This window comes from Drosophila sechellia, chromosome 2L (genome assembly GCF_004382195.2).
Source record: "Drosophila sechellia strain sech25 chromosome 2L, ASM438219v1, whole genome shotgun sequence".
In the NCBI taxonomy this organism is placed as follows: Eukaryota; Metazoa; Arthropoda; class Insecta; order Diptera; family Drosophilidae; genus Drosophila; species Drosophila sechellia.
In genome coordinates, this window is record NC_045949.1 from 4,439,224 (window position 1) to 4,459,187 (window position 19,964).

At 52.0% G+C, this 19,964-nt stretch overlaps 1 protein-coding gene across 3 annotated transcripts in view; it reads right to left on the reverse strand.

Moving 5' to 3' along the window:
- The window catches only part of LOC6613359, a 111,564-nt gene that overhangs the window by 22,879 nt on the left and 68,721 nt on the right, over positions 1–19,964 (reverse strand). For 2 of the 3 annotated variants that reach the window (XM_032713841.1, XM_032713839.1), the window contains 28 exons: positions 18,298–19,887; positions 15,012–18,203; positions 13,061–13,387; positions 12,682–13,002; positions 12,280–12,624; positions 11,919–12,215; positions 11,562–11,864; positions 10,860–11,507; positions 10,488–10,805; positions 10,095–10,430; positions 9,412–10,026; positions 8,712–9,356; positions 8,341–8,652; positions 7,941–8,279; positions 7,569–7,877; positions 6,564–7,508; positions 6,190–6,501; positions 5,785–6,129; positions 5,425–5,724; positions 4,408–5,358; positions 3,985–4,302; positions 3,589–3,921; positions 3,216–3,530; positions 2,854–3,159; positions 2,150–2,797; positions 1,773–2,084; positions 1,359–1,697; positions 37–1,299 (listed from right to left, as the gene is read on the reverse strand). In XM_032713841.1, coding sequence (XP_032569732.1) covers positions 37–1,299; positions 1,359–1,697; positions 1,773–2,084; positions 2,150–2,797; positions 2,854–3,159; positions 3,216–3,530; positions 3,589–3,921; positions 3,985–4,302; positions 4,408–5,358; positions 5,425–5,724; positions 5,785–6,129; positions 6,190–6,501; positions 6,564–7,508; positions 7,569–7,877; positions 7,941–8,279; positions 8,341–8,652; positions 8,712–9,356; positions 9,412–10,026; positions 10,095–10,430; positions 10,488–10,805; positions 10,860–11,507; positions 11,562–11,864; positions 11,919–12,215; positions 12,280–12,624; positions 12,682–13,002; positions 13,061–13,387; positions 15,012–18,203; positions 18,298–19,887 — 16,584 coding nt within the window. Of the gene's footprint in view, positions 1–36; positions 1,300–1,358; positions 1,698–1,772; positions 2,085–2,149; positions 2,798–2,853; positions 3,160–3,215; positions 3,531–3,588; positions 3,922–3,984; positions 4,303–4,407; positions 5,359–5,424; positions 5,725–5,784; positions 6,130–6,189; positions 6,502–6,563; positions 7,509–7,568; positions 7,878–7,940; positions 8,280–8,340; positions 8,653–8,711; positions 9,357–9,411; positions 10,027–10,094; positions 10,431–10,487; positions 10,806–10,859; positions 12,216–12,279; positions 12,625–12,681; positions 13,003–13,060; positions 13,388–15,011; positions 18,204–18,297; positions 19,888–19,964 lie in introns of all 3 variants that reach the window. The other variant, XM_032713840.1, reaches the window with a different exon arrangement.

Consider the following 19,964-nt stretch of genomic DNA (forward strand, 5'->3'; position numbering starts at 1 on the left):
CATATGAACGCGGAGCAAACAAAACACACAACTCACGTTTCTCGGGAATTTGGCAATAGCGATATGGGTCACCAACAAAGCCATTCTGACAGTGACATGTTGGTAAGTGATTGATCACGCGACACAAAGCATTGAGGGCACAGACTCCTGGACAAGGATCGCGACACTTCTGCTGTTGACAAGCCTTGTTGGATGGACAGTCGTTATTCGTTACACACTCCGGCCGACATGTCTCGTATGGGTTTCCGTGGTATTCGGGAAGACATTGGCAAGAACCAACATGGCCCTCCTGGCGACATACAGCATTGGCTCCACAAGGATTAGGAGAGCATGGTTGAACGATCTCAGACTGCTGAATCACTGGTACTTGGACACAGGAAGTGAATGGGTCCCCAGTATAACCTGGTAGACAGTAGCACATGGCAGTATGACTAATTACGTGGCAATTGGCGTTGGAACCACAAGTTCCCGAGCAGGGATCGCGACATCTTTGGTTTAAACAGGCCTTGTCGAAGGAACATTCCGAATTGGTTATACACTCCGGGCGACAGTTGGGCGGAGTTCCAATGTAATCCGGCAGACAACTGCACTGCGCTTGATCGCCCACGGATGTGCACTTGGCATATGGACCACATGGCGAGGGCTGGCACGGATTCTTTGGAATCACCTCATCGCGTCGCACGGGTTCCGGGAAGCATCCCAAGAATGGGTTTCCATTATGCTTTGGTGGACAACTGCAAATTGGTGCATGGTTCACAACGTGGCAAAGGGCATTAAAGCCACAAGTTCCTGGGCACGGATCTATACAATGCTGCCTCTGGCACGCCAGTCTAGGCAGGCAATCTGAGTTATGCGTACACTCCGGTCGGCAATTTGGTGGAGTTCCAATGAAATCCTCAATACAGGAACACACAGCGTTGTTGTTGAATACACGACAGCGACTGTTCGGACCGCAGGGCGATGGGTAACACGGATCTGGTGGTGCCAGCGATACTGGCGGTGTTTCACATTGGATGAAGGCATTGCCTGTCATACGCTCTGGGCAACGGCACATGGCAATGTGGTTAATCACATCGCAGATGGCATTCGGTGCACACGTTCCCGGACACGGATCCACACACTTATGGCGAACACAAGCACGATTTCGCGGACAATCCGCATTTAACACACATTCCGGTCGACAGCCGGTATAAGGATCTCCTTGGTACTCGGGTATACACGAACATTGACCATTTTGGCACACAGCATTGGGCCCACAGGGGGAAGGATTGCAGGGATCATCGAGAGCAACGGGTTTGGCTAGGGTTAAGGGTAAGTTTATACTTTGACCAATTACATGCACACTTTTATATTCTTACGTGGTGGCTGGGGTTCAGGGTGACAGTTGGAGAAGGGATCACCCACATAGCCCACTGGGCACTGACAACTAGGCACGTGATTACGCACATGGCAAATGGCGTTGTAGGCACAGGACCCAGGACAGGGATCCGCGCATCGTTGATTGATGCAGGCCAAACTGGACAGGCACTCTGAGCTCTGAGTGCACTCGGGTCGACAGTTGGGTGGAACACCAAAGTAGTTGGGTATACAGGAGCAGATGGCTTGACCTTGGGATTGTCTACATTGAGCATTAGCTCCGCAGGGAGATGGTTGGCATGGATCGCGTGCGTAATCATGGACAATATGCGTAGGTGGAGCTGGACACATATGGTAGATGATTAGAAATGAAGACTGAAGCATCTCTTCGAAGTTTTCCACCTTTGAACACTTACGGGGAATTGGGTAGCATCGGGTAAATGGGTCTCCTGTGTAACCCGCTTGACAAGAGCAGAGTGGAGCATGGTTCACCACCTGGCAATTGGCGGAGCTGCCGCAAGCACCAGGACAAGGATCCAGGCATTTATGACGAACGCACGCATTGTCAAGATTGCATTCAGAGGATACCGTACACTCCGGCCGACATCCCGGCGGAGTGCCCACAAATTCTGGCAAGCAAGAGCATGTGGCCACACCATTCTGTTCGCGGCACTGAGAGTTAGGCCCACAAGGAGAGGGTTGACAGGGGTTGACATATTCCCGAATGGCTGTAAAAGAGTATATGATGTGTAGAGGCATGTGTCGGGGCTTCAATAGTGAGGTGAGTGCTTACGTTTCGGTTCGATGTTACAATACCGATATGGGTCACCGACATAGCCACTGAGGCAGTTGCAAGTGGGCAGGTGATTGCGTACAAAGCATTCGGCATTTTGGCCGCAGCTTCCGGGACAGGGATCCCGGCATTTTTGATTGACACAGGCCAGCTGAGAGGGGCAATCAGAGTCGAGTATACATTCAGGGCGACATCCTTCATAAGGATTGCCGAAGTACTCTGGTAGACACTGACACGATCCGACTCCATTCTGCTGACGACACTCGGCAAAGGCGCCGCAGGGATTGGGGTTGCACGGTTGCACTATCTCAATCGATTCTCTGTGGATGTGTGGTGCACAGCGGACGAAGGGATCGCCGCTGTAACCCGGCTGGCAGTAGCACATAGCACTGTGACTTATCACGCGGCAGACGGCATCAGTTCCGCAGAGACCCGGGCACGGATCCTTGCAGCGATTATTCGTGCAGACGTGCACCTGACTGCACTCGGAATTGGAGACACATTCAGGTCGACAGTTGGGCGGAGTGCCAAAGAAATTGGACAGGCATGAGCAGGAGGGTGTTTCTCCTACGCGGCGACATTCGCTGTTTGGACCACAAGGTGAGGGTTGGCAAGGATCTTTGGGTGTGATATCCCGCTGGGGCTCAACTATAGGTGGCGCATTATATTAAAGATGTCCTCTTAAAATGGTTTTTTTAACTTACTAATCATATGACATTGGACAATGGGATTTCCCGTATAGCCGGGTCTGCAACTACAGAAAGGACTGTGGTTGACTGTTCGGCACTCGGCGTAGGCGCCACAAGCTCCAGGACAAGTATCGACGCAGCGCTGATTTTGGCACGCCAAGCTTGGGGAACAATCGTAGTTGGTGCTACACTCGGGTCGACACGAAGGAGGTACCCCAAAGTAGTTGGGAAGACAACTGCATACCGCTTGACCGTTTTGCTCCCGACATTCAGCATAGGAGCCGCATGGCGAGGGATTGCAAGGGTTACGGTATACATCAACTAAACAATGGGTAAGAAATGAGCTGGTATTCATGAAATAAATTGAGTTAACCTACGCTGCACTAGAGTACATTGGACAAAAGCATTTCCGGTCATTCGATCGGGACAATGGCACATGGCAATGTGGTTGACCACATCGCAGATAGCATTGGTACCACAGGTTCCTGGACAAGGATCGGTACACTTCTGTTGTATACAGGCCAGATTTCGGGGACACTCCGAACTGAGAATACACTCGGGTCTGCAGGCCACATAGGGATCTCCCTGATAGTCGGCCACACATTTACACTCGCCCTGATTAGAACAGATGGCATTGCTGCCGCATGGACTGGGGTTACACGGATCGCGGGGCTCTTCACGGGATGGTGGGGCTGCAAAAGGGTCCTGGTCTTAGTCCCAGATATGGAATTATACACTGAAAACTCTTACGTGGTGCCGGGTGGCAGGCCAGGAATGCATCGCCCACATAGCCGCGTAGGCAAACGCAACTAGGAACGTGACTGATCACACGGCACTCGGTCTGTTGACCACAAGCACCAGGACAGGGATCACGGCAGCGTTCGCCAATGCAGGCCAAGTGGCTTGGGCACTCTGCATTGATGATGCACTCGGGACGACAATGGGGCGGAGTACCGAAATAGTTTGGCAAACAAGAGCAAATCGCTTGGTTCTGTTGATTCCTGCACGACGCATACAGGCCACATGGTGAGGGGAGACAGGGATCGCGATAGGGAGCTACATCCCTCAAGGGTGGCGGTGCAACTGGCATCGAGTAAAGGCGGTTAGGTTTGATCGTATACACACAAGACATTTTCTTTTTCTTACTTGTTGGTCGGGGTACGCAGCGCACGAAGGGATCGCCTGTCATGGCGGTGGGACACCTACAAATTGGACTGTGGTTGCGTACCTCGCAGATTGCTTGCTGGCCACAAACACCGGGACAAGGATCAACGCATTTTTGATTGATGCACGCCCTGTTGGGGGCGCACTCTGAGCTCGAGGTGCATTGTGGCCGGCAGTTGGGTGGGGCTCCCTCAAATTCGGAACGGCAGGAACATACTGCCTGTTCATTAACATCGCGACAATTTGAGTTCGGGCCACAGGGGGACGGTTGACAGGGGTTCACATACTCATGGACAATAGCTAGTTATGGTTAGGAATACAATACAAAACAAATTTTGGAATTAGTAACTACATCCACAACTACGGCCATTAGTACGACTATGTGAATAATTGGAACTCGCTTACGTTCTGGCGGTTGGCTACAATAGCGGTACGGATCGCCAATGAATCCAGCGAAGCAGTTGCACATGGGTGTGTGGTTCACCACATTACACTCGGCATTCTGTCCACAGCTTCCGGGACAAGGATCACGGCACTTCTGCTGCTGACAAGCTCGGTTCGATGGGCAGTCCGAGTTCAAAACACACTCCGGTCGACAGCCTTCGTAGGGATTTCCGAAATAGTCTGTGAGACACTGGCAGGCTCCGGCTCCATTACGTTGTATGCACTCGGCATTGGCTCCGCAAGGTGACGGCTGGCAAGGATTAATGATCTCAACATCTTGCACAATGGGTTGACATTGTGTAAATGGATCTCCGGTCAAACCAGCATCACAAATGCACATTGCTGTGTGAGAGACGACGCGGCAAGTAGCACTTGAACCGCACAATCCAGGACAGGGATCGCGACACTTTTGATTGATACACGCCAGGTTCGAGGGACACTCTGAATTGGCCACGCATTCGGGTTTGCAATACGGCGGGGAGCCGACAAAATCAGCAAGGCATGTACATGTTGGTGTCTCACCAACGGCGCGACATTCAGAGTTCGGACCACAAGGCGACGGTCGGCACGGATCCTGTGGCACAATATCTTGACGTGGTGGCTCAATAATCTGCTGACAACCCACGAACGGATTGCCAGTGAACCTTGGCAAGCACGTACAGAAGGGATTGTGGTTAACCACACTGCACTGGGCATTACGGCCACATGAGCCGGGACAGGGATCACTGCACTTTTGGTTAACACATGCTAGGTGTGACAAACACTCCGAGTTCGACGTGCACTCCGGTCGACAGAGTGGCGGGGTTCCGATATATCCTGGCACACAGGAGCAAACAGCTTGCTGGTTGACTTCGCGGCACTGAGAGTTGGGTCCACACGGAGATGGTTGGCAAGGCTGGACAAGGACAGGGGCTGGAAGGAAATCGTTGAGTTGGGTATCGTTGGGCTTTGAACACGGCCTTAAGGAGAAATATTTACTTGGTGAGGGTTTACACTGCACAAAAGCATTGCCAATATATCCATCCGGACAAGTGCACATGGGCACGTGGTTAAGGACAGTACAAATGGCATTGGGGGCACAGGTACCGGGGCAAGGATCGAAGCACTTGTTCCTCGAACAGGCAAGCTCACGTGAGCAATCCGCGCTGGTGATGCACTCGGGTCGGCAACCGCTGTAGGGATCGCCATGGTATTCGGGAATGCAAGTACATACTCCATTATTGCACTGAGCGTTTGGACCACAGGGTGAGGGATTGCATGGATCATCAAGCTTAACAGCTGAGGAAGGAGGAATGGTTTGAGTCCATTTTACACTTTTCGGTTCGTACTGGGTCTTACGTGTTGGAGGCGGAGGTGGCACGGGCTGACACTGACTAAATGGATCACCCGAGAGTCCTGTTGGACAGGTGCAGCTAGGCGTGTGATTGATCACATTGCAAATGGCACCATAGCCGCAAGAGCCGGGGCAAGGGTCTCTACATTTCTCATTAATACACGCTTGGCTGCTAGGACATTCCGCGTTGATGCGACATTCCGGTCGGCAATTGGGAGGGGCTCCTATATAGCCGACCAAACAAGAACAGGCGGGGGCATCTCCCTGGGATCGACACTGGGAGTAGGGGCCGCAAGGAGTGGGCACACAAGGATCAACCGGCGTCTTTTGTACTGGTGTTGGTGGTACCGCTTTTGAAACATGAAAACAGTTAGGACTGGGACCTACCATTTGGAAATGAGAGCACTTACGGGGCTTGGGGAAACAGCGGAAAAAGGCGTCGCCGGTGTAACCGGCACGACATGAGCAAATCGGACTGTGGTTCACCACTCGACAGATCGCTTGATCTCCACAAGTGTTTGGACAAGGGTCAGCACATTTCTGGTTCACACAGGCCTTGTCCGCCGGGCACTCTGAAGATATCGTACACTCAGGGCGACACACAGGCGGAGCTCCCACATATTCCGGAAGACACGAGCATATGGCTTGTTCATTCACCTCACGGCACTGAGAATTTGGACCACACGGCGATGGCTGGCAGGGATTGACATATTCCTTGACCGCTATAAGAGTAGGTAATCCGTGAAAGATTACAAAATCGACGAAATCTGAACATTAGTCTTACGTTCTGGCACACACGAGCGGTAAGGATCACCGGAATATCCTGATATACAGCTACAACTGGGTATATGATTCAGGACATTGCAGAGAGCATTCTGACCGCAGGTTCCTGGACACGGATCCTGACATTTTTGCTGTTGACAAGCCTTGTTCGATGGGCAGTCCGAATTAAGAACGCACTCAGGGCGACATCCCTCGTAAGGATTTCCGAAGTAATCTGGCAGGCACTGGCATGAGCCGGCATCTTGGCGGGAAGTACAGCGGGCATTGATTCCACAAGGACTGGGACTGCAGGGGTCCAGCTGGTCTAGTTCCTGAATTCTCTTTTCCTTACATAAAGTGAACGGATCACCTTCCATGCCTTCGGCGCAAATGCAGCTTGGCGTGTGCGAAAGGACTCGGCATTGAGCAGATTGTCCACAAAGTCCTGGGCAAGGATCGCGACACTTCTGCTGAATGCACGCCTGATTCGTGGGACACTCCGAGCTAGTCACGCACTCCGGCCTACAGTTAGGTGGAGTTCCAATATACTCTGGCAGGCAAGTGCAAGAAGGTGATTCGTTAACTTCACGACATTGGGAATACGGTCCGCAGGGTGATGGCAGGCATGTTTGCCGCGGTGGTGGAACCGGAGGTTCGATGATCTGCTGGCAACTCACAAACGGATTACCCGTGTAGCGCTCTAAGCAGCGACAGAATGGACTGTGGTTAGTCACATGGCATTGGGCACCGCGACCACAGACGCCAGGACAGGGATCACTGCACTTCTGGTTGCGACACGCCAAGTTCAAGGGGCACTCCGAGTTTGTAGTGCATTCAGGTCGGCAGAATGGCGGACTTCCAATGAAAGACGTAATGCACGAGCAGATTGCTTGTTGATTAACAACGCGACACTGTGAGTTTGGTCCGCAGGGCGAGGGTTGGCACGGATTCTGTACGACGTCGAGCTCTGTAAGGTTGTCGAGTTTATGGTAACTGGGACTAGGGACTTTGGTCAAAATCTTCTTACTTGGAACTGGGCTGCACTGGATAAAGGCATTGCCTTGCATTCCCTCTAAACAGCGGCAGTTGGGTATATGGTTTAGAACCTCGCATATCGCATTGGTGCCACAAATACCGGGACAGGGATCAACACACTTGTGACGAACACAAGCTCGACTACGGTCACAATCCGTGTGCAGAACGCACTCTGGACGACATCCCGTGTATGGGTCACCATGGTATTCGGGCAGGCAAGAGCAAACTCCATTGTTGCATTGTGTATTCGAGCCACATGGTGATGGGTTGCAAGGATCCTCCGGTGGCAGTGGGTCTCGAACTGATTTATTAAAATGTAAGTTATGATTTTTGAACTTCAGCCTTGGTGGATAATGCATCTTACTTTTCTCGGGTATTGGCTTGGGGTTGCAAACGCTGAATGGGTCACCTATATAACCAGTGAGACAACTGCAGATTGGCGTGTGGTTGATGACACTGCACTGAGTGTTTAGACCACAAGAGCCAGGACAAGGGTCTCTGCATTTTTGATTAATACAGGCCTGATGACTGGGACACTCTGCATTGATGGAACATTCCGGGCGGCAATTGGGTGGAGTACCCAAATACTGCGGAAGGCAAGAGCAGGATGGTGTGCCGTGAATTTCGCGGCACTGGGAATTTGCTCCGCAGGGTGAAGGAACACAAGGGTCAAGGGGTTCACGTTCGACAACTGGAGGCGGAGCTGAAATTGATTTTATTTTATGGTATCGAAGGACCATTTATATTCGTGACTGGTTTCTTACGCGGCTGACGATAGCAACGGGTGAATGGATCACCAGTGAATCCACTTAAGCAAGTGCAAATGGGATTGTGGTTACGAACGCGACACTCGGCCTGCTGACCACAAACATTTGGACAAGGGTCCACACATTTGCGGTTCACACAAGCCTTGTCGGCGGCGCACTCCGAGCTACTGGTGCATTCCGGACGACAGGCAGGAGGACTGCCAATGAACTCTGGCAAGCAGGAACAAACTCCTTGCTCGTTTACTTCACGGCATTGCGAGTTTGGACCGCATGGAGACGGCTGACAAGGGTTCACATAGACGCGTTCAGCTGGAATAAGACCATCTATGGTAACGGTGTTCTTAAGCAGAAGGAAAAATCTATCTTACGCGGCTCATTAACTGTGATGCGGCACATGCTGTACGGGTCACCGTTGTATCCAACCAAACAATTACAGGTCGCCAAGTGATTGACCACTTGGCACTCGGCGTTTTGGCCGCAAGTGCCGGGACATGGGTCACGACATTTCTGGTTGACACATGCCTGATTCGAAGGGCAGTCAGAGTTCAGAACGCACTCGGGACGACAGCCATCATACGGATTTCCGAAGTAATCAGGCAGACACTGGCAGGATCCTGCCCCACCACGTTCCTCGCACTTGGCATTGACGCCGCAGGGACTGGGGTTGCAGGGCTGCAGAACTTCAGGAGGACTATCTCTTATTGGACTACACTGACTAAACGGATCTCCGGTGAAGCCACCGTCACACAAGCACATGGCACTATGACTGAACACCCGACAAATGGCATTTTGACCACATAATCCTGGGCAGGGGTCCACACATTTCTGGTTGATGCAAGCCTGGTTTGTGGGGCACTCCGAGTTGGATATACACTCGGGTCGGCAGTTCGGCGGTGCTCCCACAAATTCGGGCAGACACGAACAAGACGGCGAATCTCCAGATACACGACATTCGGAGTTGGGACCACAAGGAGAAGGCTGGCAGGGATTTTGAGGTCTTTCATCGCGTATAACTGGAAGAACTTCATACTTGACCATGGGCCGTATATAAAAACTATGATGTCTTACTTAGCTGCTGACAGCTCACGAAAGGATTTCCGGACATGCCAGTGGGGCAGCTGCAGAAGGGGCGGTGATTGACGACGTTGCACAGAGCATTAAATCCACATGTACCAGGACACGGGTCGCGACACTTCATATTCTGGCAGTCCTGATCGGCAGGACAGTCAGAGTTGGTTACACATTCCGGCCGACATTGCGGCGGACTGCCCACGTAGTTAGCCAGACAGGAGCAGACCGCAGTTTGTTGCACCACGCGGCACTGGCTGTTCGGGCCACATGGCGACGGCTGGCAGGGATTTTGAATTTTGGCAGGCGGCACGGGTCTACACTCGAAAAAGGCATTGCCGGACATTTGCTCTGGACAACGGCAAATGGGGATATGGTTGTTGACCTCGCACAAGGCGTTTACCCCACAAGTTCCAGGACAGGGATCGATGCACTTGTTGCGCACACAGGCCCGATCCCTTGGGCAATCGGTGTTAAGCACACATTCAGGACGACAGGAGATGTATGGATCCCCTTGGTATTCAGGTATACAAGAGCATTGACCATTTCGGCACTGAGCGTTAGCTCCGCAAGGCGATGGATTGCAAGGATCGTCGGCAACTGGTGGCGCTGGGGCTAAAAAGGTAAAAATGATCGAAGGGGTAAACAATCACCGGATCTGTAAGATCTGTTGAGACACCTACGTTCTGGAGGTTTGGGGTTGCAGTTGGTAAATGGATTTCCTATGTAACCATCGATGCAGGCGCACAGTGGCGTATGATTGATGACACTGCAAACAGCGTTTTGACCACAGGCTCCTGGGCAGGGATCGCGACACTTTTGGTTGATACACGCCAGTTGACTGGGACACTCGGAGTTGATAGTGCACTCGGGACGACAATTTGGTGCCTGGCCAATGAAATTAGCCAGACAGGAACAGGCAGGCACACCATTGATATTACGACACTCGGAGTTGGGACCACAGGGTGTTGGTATACAGGGATCCCTTAAAGGTTCGTCCTTGGTCTCAATAATCGGCGCTATGGTATGGAAGGGTTTACTATACTACTATACTGGGTAATAAAAGTTGGGCTTACGTGGAATAAGGAAACATCTAGTAAAGGCGTCGCCTGTATAGCCGCTAATGCAACTGCAAATAGGGCTGTGGTTTCGGACCCTACATATGGCATTATTTCCGCATGTATCTGCTGCACAAGGATCCACACATTTCTGATTAACACAGGCCCTATCAGCAGGACACTCCGAGGATATGGTACACTCGGGCCGGCAGGATGGTGGAGTTCCTACGAACAGGGGCAGGCAAGAGCAAACCGCCTGCTCATTCGAAACGCGGCACTGGGAGTTGGGGCCACAAGGAGTTGGTTGACATGGGTTTACATACTCGTTTTGTGGTGCTAAAATGGGGCGCTTGAGTAGGGGGAAAGTATTTGTGGTTGATTCCGGCTTACGTTCTGGCAGTCGATTACATTGACGGTATGGGTCACCCACATATCGGGTCAGGCAAGTACAGGTTGGCAAATGGTTCACCACTTGACAGTTAGCATTAAGTCCACAGGTTCCTGGGCAGGGGTCCTGGCATCTCAGCTGTTGGCAAGCCCGGTTGGACGGACAGTCCGAGTCAAGCATGCACTCCGGGCGACAGCCTTCGTAAGGATCTCCAAAGTATTGTGGCAGGCACTGGCAGGATCCTACTCCGTTGCGATCGCGGCACACAGCATTCGGGCCACAAGGACTCGGGCTGCACGGAGTGCGGATTTCATTTTCATATGCGATCTCCGGTTTGCATTGCACGAACGGATCTCCGTTGAAGCCCTGCTGGCAAATACATTGCACGGCGTGGCTAACCACAAAGCACTCGGCATTAAGGCCGCAGCGTCCTGGACATGGGTCGACACACTTCTGGTTCACACAGGCCATTTGACTGGAACAGTCCGAGCTGGTCACACACTCTGGGCGGCAGTTTGGTGGGCGTCCAATATAGGTCTCCAGACAGGAACAGGCCGGGGCCTCACCAACTGGGCGACACTGGGAATAAGGTCCACAGGGAGATGGGCGACAGGGATCAACAGGCACAACATCGCGAACGGGAGGTTCAACTGGGAAAGGTAACTCTTGTAAAGAAGACTCTTTTTCCGGCATAGTGGTCTTACTCTGGGGCTGGCAACGAATAAATGGATTACCCGTAAACCTCTCAGGACATGTGCAGAAGGGGCTATGGCTGACAACAGCGCAATTAGCACCCACTCCACATGTTCCGGGGCAGGGATCTCCACACCGTTGATTCAGGCAAGCTTGAGTGGGTGCACACTCTGAATTCGAGGTGCACTCGGGTCGGCAGGATGGCGGAGCTCCAATGAAGCTTGGCAGGCACGAACACACTGCTTGCTGATTAACCTCTCGGCACTGCGAGTTTGGACCACAAGGTGATGGTCGGCAAGGATTAGATACTGTAACTATGGGGGCAAGTGTTAGAGGAGCTTTTGAGGAGGGTAACCACATCGACGTACTCTGCACAGGAGAGCAGCGGATGAATGCGCTGCCAGCGGTGCGTTCGGGACATCTGCACATGGGTATGTGATTGATGACATCGCAAATGGCATTCTCGCCACAAGTTCCTGGACAAGGGTTTACGCACTTGCTGCTACGGCAAGCCTTGTCCCTGGGACAGTCTGAATTGAGGACGCACTCGGGACGGCAACCAGAGTAGGGATCGCCATGGAATTCGGCCAGACACGTGCAGATTCCTGCGTTGCATTGGGCATTCGGTCCACAAGGTGATGGGTTGCAAGGATCCACATATTCACCTAATAATTCAGTTTTTTTTGTTTAGCTGCAATAACATGTTCGGATATTTTTCCAATTTCTTACTTTGTGTGGGCTCTGGCGGCGGCGCTGGACGACAACTGGAGAACGGATCACCCGTAAAGCCAGCGGGACAGACGCAAATTGGAGTGTGGTTAACAACACTACACTCGGCGGCATAGCCACAAGAACCGGGACAGGGATCTATACACTTCTCCCGTATGCAAGCGAGATTTGAGGGACACTCTGCACTGATTGTGCACTCGGGCCTACAGTTGGGCGGTGCCCCCAAGAAGTCTGGGAGACAGGTGCAGGACGGCACCCCTTGTACATTGCGGCATTGACTATTCAACCCGCAGGGCGATGGCAGGCAGGGATCACGCTCAACTCGTTCGATCACAGGAGGCGGAGCTAGGTTGAATATAACATTTACAGGATGTTCGATGCGAAAAAGAATCAATCTCTTACGTGGCAGGGGATAACAACGGGTAAAGGAATCACCGGTAAAACCTTGACGACACTGACACAGAGGACTATGATTACGAACCCGGCACTCGGCATTGATGCCACAAGTGCCTGGACACGGATCCTGACAACGTTGACTGATGCAAGCCTTATCGGTGGGACACTCTGTGCTCAGCACACACTCCGGTCGGCAGTTGGGTGGCAGACTGATGTAGAGCTCCAGGCAGGAGCACACGGCCTGACCGTTCAGTTCGCGGCACTGGGAGTTGGGACCACAAGGTGAGGGGCGGCAGGGTTGAGATGGTTCGGTCACTCGGGCAGGGACTAGAAAGGGTCGAAGGTCAGGGGCGAAAACAAGATGCTTTCAAGTGGGTTATCTTACGCTGGGGTGGTTCCACGTGGCAGTAGCGGTACGGATCACCGGTGTATCCAACGCGGCATGTACAGGTGGGCAGATGGTTTGTGACACTGCAGTCCGCATTGCTGCCGCAGGTACCTGGGCAGGGATCGCGACACTTCTGCTGTTGGCAAGCCTTATTGGAGGCGCAGTCCGAGTGGCGTACGCACTCCGGACGACACGACTGATACGGGTCACCAAAGTGATCGGGCAGGCACTGGCAGGAACCGATGCCATTTCTTTCGCGGCACACAGCATTCGAGCCACAGGGATTGGGTTCGCAGGGAGTCACTTGCTCATTGACAATGCGTTCTATGGGCGGGTAAACGGATTTAATCCGAAAAGAGAGGGATAGAAATGTGGACAGATATTTTCATTAATTTGATCTTGAGTGAAACGGGTTTAGTAGAATACAACACACCTAGCGTTGGTTTTTTGTCAGCTGATTAATCCGATTGCAGTTGTGGTATTATTGTGGCAGATTAGAGTACAAGTACAAGTTAGGTGTTGGCATTAATCGCTCCAATCGAAGGATATTGCGGTTCAGGTGCAGCGGTTCGTAAACCGCACTATTTAGTTTTGTTAAACTCGGTGTACTAAGTGCGTTGGCAGTGTTTTGTGAGTGCAATGTGCCAAGTGAATTGGCTTGGAGTTATGTTTTTGTGTCGTAAGTAAAACAAGTGTTCTTTTGCGAGGTTATATCATTTCATTTATTGCTCATTGTTAAACAATACGCTACAGTTTTGTTAAATCATTTTAATTTGCTAATTAATTGCTAGCGCGCGTTTTTTCTTTGGTCTACGACTAGTATTTGGTTAATTTCTTTGGCGATCCTAAGGCAGAATTTTGGTTGGGGGTCAGGGTCAACTACAACAACAACGCAGTACTCAATTTCGGGTAGTAGGGTTAGGGTTTCCATTCAATTTGGTGTAGTAAGCGATTGGAGAGACATGGTCATTTGAGGTATCAGGGCCAAATATCAAATTAGGTAAAAGCATTTCACGGGAATTATCCCCCAAATCGAATACAGCAGGGACGCGAGGTAATACGTTTTGAGGCAGCAACGATAACGACAAGGGTTAAGGCAATCAATTTTAGGGCAACAACGATATCATCAGGGGTTAAAGGCAAAAATCAAGGCGGGTGATTTGGTGTAAAGGCATTAAAGGTTGTTTTTATATAAGGAAGCAATAAGGCGTGGCAAGTTTGCATATTGTAATTAAGGCATTAGGGGCAATAAAAGCAAATAAATAATTGATTAAAACTAATCAAAATCTTTGACTTTCCCAGCACACAGACACTTCCAATGGCACATCCGCTCAGACAACTCGTACAGAGTGTGTGCCAAATTGAAATTTGCATTTCGCAACTCGAGTGCAGTGTGATTTTGTGTATAAAACATTGCCGGAACACACTCATTAATTTGCAATGCATTGTGCCTGTGCGTGCGATAATCATAGATTTTAATGGATGTAGTAAATTGTGGTATAAAAAAGCTGCCTAATAACACATTAGAACAAATCACGCGGTTGAAGTGAAACACAGGTGCAAACAAATAGTGCAAAACAAGAAGGAAACAATTGCAACGATTGCAATTGGTTTTCAGTGATGATTGTTCTTTTATTCTAATGTGCGTTTACCGAATGTGAAACTTTCATTAGAAAGGATTTTAGATTAAGGGTAACAGGGGAATTTCACTGAGATTTAAACAATTTTTTTGATTGGCCAATACTGAGGTATCTTCTATAGTTTCACATTCTTTTTACTCTTTCAAGACGCAAACAATTGTTTTGGCTGTGCGGCATTTTTGTTTGATTTTTAATAATAGCAACTGTTTTACTGGGCGCCCAGTAAGCAACCAAAACCACAAATTAGGTTTTTATAAGCTGGTTTACGTCTTGACCTAACCACTAAGCAAATGAAAACGGGGTCCTACCTTGCTCCTTCTGACAGCCAGTAAACGGATCTCCAGTATAGCCCACATCGCATGTGCAGATGGGTTGATGATTGGCCACATTGCAGCGGGCATTAAATCCACAGGCATTCACGCAGGGATCCGAGCACTTCTGGCGGATACAGGCCTTGGTTGGCGGACATTCCGGATTGATGGAGCACTCGGGTCGACAGCTTGGTGGCGTTCCAATGAAGGTGGCCGCACACGAGCAGGCTGCGTTGCCATTCAGCACCTTGCACTCGGAATTGGGTCCGCAAGGAGATGGCTGGCAAGGATTACCTGGCGTCGGCTGTGGTTTTCGTTCCTCCTGATAGCATCGGGTGAACGGATCGCCAGTGTAGCCTGTGTTGCATGAGCAAGACGGGTTGTGGTTGATCACCTGGCAGCGAGCAAATTGCCCACAGGCTCCGGGGCAAGGATCCACGCACTTCCTGTTCACACAGGCAGTGTGCAACGAGCACTCGGAGCTGACAATGCACTCCGGTTTGCAGGCGGGCGGTGAGCCCAGCATTCCCGGTTGACAGGCGCAGACAGGTCCTTGTCCGGATATGTGGCACAAGCTGTTGGGTCCGCATGGGTTTGGTTGGCATGGATCCTTCGCCACTGGCGTCTCGTGGCGGCAGTGAACAAACGGATCGCCCGTGTAGCCCTGCAGGCAACTGCAAATCGGTATGTGGTTTGAAACATCACACTGCGAGTTCTGCCCACATACTCCTGGGCAAGGATCAACACACTTCTTGTTTAAGCAAGCCTTGGTAGGTGCGCAATCAGTACTCAATGTACACTCTGGGCGACAGCCGGTGTAGGGATCTCCCTGGTAGTCCGCGAGGCAGCTACAGATGCCGTTTCGGCACTCCGCATTCGATCCGCATGGCTGCAGATCACAAGGATCCTGTGCGAGTGGGGGTGACTTTGTGGTCTCTTCGACGAACTCGAAGCAACGAACAAACGGATCACCAGTGAATCCTCCACGGCAGGTGCAGATGGCCAGGTGGTTCTGAACACGGCATTCGGAGTCAACTCCACAGGATCCATCACAAGGATCACGGCACTTCTCAGCAATGCAAGCTTGGTTCGGAGAACAATCCGTGTTCACAACACATTCGGGTCGGCAGTTGGGTGGTGCTCCTATAAAGTTGGGCAGGCAAGAGCACGAGGCCTGATCGTCACGTACTATGCATTCCGAGTTCAATCCGCATGGCGATGGTTGACATGGTCTCCTAATGGGCTCATCCTTGGGTCCTGGTGGCGGCGGTGGGGGAGCTGGGTAGCAGCGAGCAAATGGATCACCAGTCATGTCCAGAGGACAACTGCAGATGGGGTTATGGTTGATCACTTCACACTTGGCATTCAGGCCACACGTCGTGGCGCAAGGATTTGCGCAACGGAACTTGTGGCACGCCCTATTCGAAGGACACTCGGCATTGACCGTGCACTCTGGTTTGCAATTTGGTGGGGCTCCAATAAATGTATCTAAGCATGAGCAAACGGCTAAGCCATTTGCAACCCTGCATTTGCTATTGGCTCCGCAAGGAGATGGAATGCAAGGATCCGAAACTGGTGGTGGAGTTGTGACCTCAACTCGGCGACAACTGGCGAACGGATCTCCAGTATAGCCATCGTTGCAGACACAGTTGGGCACGTGGTTCACAGCATAGCACTGGGCGTTCAATCCACAGATGCCTGGGCAAGGATCCTGGCACTTGTTGCGGATGCACGTCTTGTCCGTGGGACAATCTGAGCTCAGTACGCACTCGGGACGACAACCCTCGTACGGGTTACCCTGGTATTCATCAATACACTTGCAGGCAGCGGCTCCGTTACGTTCAATGCACTCGGCATTTGGACCACATGGCGATGGCTGGCAAGGCTTCGGTGGCTCCTCTTGCTGCGGCACACACTGAACGAAAGCGTTGCCGGCGTATCCCGTTGGACAAGAGCAGGACACAGCGTGTCCAATGACACGACACTCGGCATTGGTTCCGCATGATTCTGGGCATGGATTGCTGCATTTGTTGTTGATACACGCCTGTGTAGATTGACAGTCCGGATTGATGATGCACTCGGGTCGACAGTTGGGCGGCGAGCCAAAGAATTCAGGTTGGCATTGGCAGACGGGGCCGTTCCTATCATTCTTGCAGATCGAGTTGGGTCCGCAGGGGGATGGCACGCAAGGATCTTGAGGAGGTGACTTTACGTCTGGAACAGCAATCGGTGGCAGGACAACGCATTGCTTGAACGGATCTCCAGTTCGGCCAGGTGGGCAGCCACAAATCGGACTATGATTGATGACCTCACAGCGGGCCTCCAGACCACAAGCAGCGGCGCATGGATCTACGCACTTCTTGTTGACACAAGCTTGTAAGGCGGAGCACTCGCTGGACACCACACACTCGGGACGGCACTGGGGTGGTGCTCCGATATAACCTTCCAGGCAAGAGCAAACCGCATGTCCGTTAACGTCGCGACACTGACTGTTGGAACCGCATGGCGATGGGGAGCAGGCCTCAATAATAGGATCCTCCACGACGGGTTTCACACGGCAGTTGACGAACGGGTCACCTTCGTAACCCTTGACGCACGAGCACACCGGAATGTGGTTCATCACCTCGCACACGGCATTGGTACCGCAGATTCCTGGACAGGGGTCCACACAGCGGTTTCGCATACAGGCCTTGTCCCTAGGACAGTCCGCGGAGAGCGTGCATTCCGGACGACATCCCTCGTAGGCATTGCCTTGGTAGTTATTTTGGCAGCGGCACTCACCGGCAAAGCAATCCGCATTTTGTCCGCACGGGCTCGGGTTGCACGGGTCATTCGGGAGTGGAGGAGATCTATCTTCTTCCTTCTTGGTGCAACGCACGAACGGATCTCCCTCGTAGCCCTCAATGCAGTTGCAAATGGGCAGGTGATTAAGAACATGGCACTTGGCCTCAAATCCGCACGATCCAGAGCAGGGATCTGCGCACTTTTGGTTTATGCATGCCTCTGTGGGTCCACATTCCGAGTTCAAGACGCACTCCGGGCGACAGCGAGGCGGAGCCCCGATGAAGTTCGGCAGGCAAGAACATGCCGGACTATTGCCCACGATCTGGCACTTGGCATTGGGTCCACAAGGCGAAGGCACACAGGATGCTGGAGCCGGCGATGGTGTTGTATTGTCATTCGTGATTGCTAAAGAAATGATTATAGATGATTTAGGTAACAAAAATTACAGTTCCTCGAGCTTATTACTATTCATATTTTAATAGTATATTTAATCACTTACCAACTCTAGTGCACTCAACGAAAGGATCTCCAGTCATTGTCCGGGGACACGTGCAGATGGGGCTGTGGTTTTTGGTGGTGCAGATGGCCCGGATGCCACAGGTATGCTGACAGGGATCAACGCACTTTTTGTGTACGCATGCTTTTTCCGGAGCACATTCCGCACTGACTACGCATTCCGGTTTGCAGTTGGGTGGCTGGTTGATGAATCCTGCCTGGCAGGAACACACTGCCTGGTTGTTCATGGCCCGACAATTGCTGTTGGGTCCACATGGAGATGGATTGCATGGGTTGAGCGGAGGACGCGGTGTGACCGGCACGGGTTTGCAGCTGAAGAACGGATCTCCAGTGTATCCAGGCGGGCAGTCACAAGTGGGCACATGTTTGTCGACTGTGCAAATGGCATAGTCTCCGCAGATATTGTTGCATGGATCGACGCACTTGAATCGAGAGCAGGCTTGGACAGCAGTACAGTCATCGTTATTCTCGCACTCTCGTCGGCATCCTCGTTGGGCATCGTACGGATTACCCTCGAATCCATCGTGACAGTAGCAAGCTCCAGCTCCATTCCTTTCCCGACACTCGGCATGAGGACCACATGGTGATGGCTCGCAGGGGGAAGATGGTGACTCGGTAGGCATCACAACTGGAATCAGCTGACAACCAAAGAGTGGCTCTCCCTCGTATCCATCGGCGCAGGAGCATACAGCATTGTGCTGCACCACCTGGCAGATGGCGTTGCTACCACACGAACCGGGGCATGGATCCACGCAGCGCTCCTGCTGACAGGAAAGATGGTTCTGGCACTCGTCATTGTTTGTGCATTCCGGTCGGCAAGTGGGTGGGCGTCCAATATAGCCAGCGTTACAGGAACATGCTGCCTGATTTCCAATCTGTCGACAAACAGAGTTGGGTCCACATGGGGACGGCACACACGGATTCTCCACGTTCTTGACTTCGGGCATGGGCTCACATCCCGATATCGGATCACCTGTCATGCCAGGCTGGCAGGTACAGATGGGGTTGTGGTTGACCACTTGGCATTTAGCATTATTGCCGCACGATCCTCGACAAGGATCCTCGCACTTCTGGTTAATGCAAGCCCTGTTTTGTGGACACTCCGAGCTCACCACACATTCCGGTTTGCAGCTAGGCGGTGCTCCAATGTAGCCTTCCAAGCAGCTGCACACCGCATGACTGTTGGTGTCCAAGCACTGGCTGTACGGTCCGCAGGGTGATGGCTTGCATGGCTCCGGTCGAATGGTGACCACCTCGATCAACGAGCACGAGCGATGCGGATCTCCAGTGTAGCCATCGAAACAGTTGCAGTTCGGTCCGTGATTCAAAACTCTGCATTCAGCGTTAATGCCGCAGGCTCCGGGACATGGATCCTGGCACTTGTTGTTGATACAGGCACGCGAGCGGTCGCAGTCGTCGTTCTGGACACATTCCGGTCGGCAACCATTGTACGGATCACCAAAGTACTCGGGCAGGCAGGCGCAAGAGCCAGCTCCATTGCGCTCCCGGCAAATAGCATTTGCTCCGCAGGGACTAGGATTGCAGGGATTTCTCGTCTCGTCCGGCGTGGCAACTAGAGAGAAGATGGGAGAATTGGATATGTAAATTAGTAGGGAATCGCAGACTCGTTAGCAGGAAGGGATATATTAC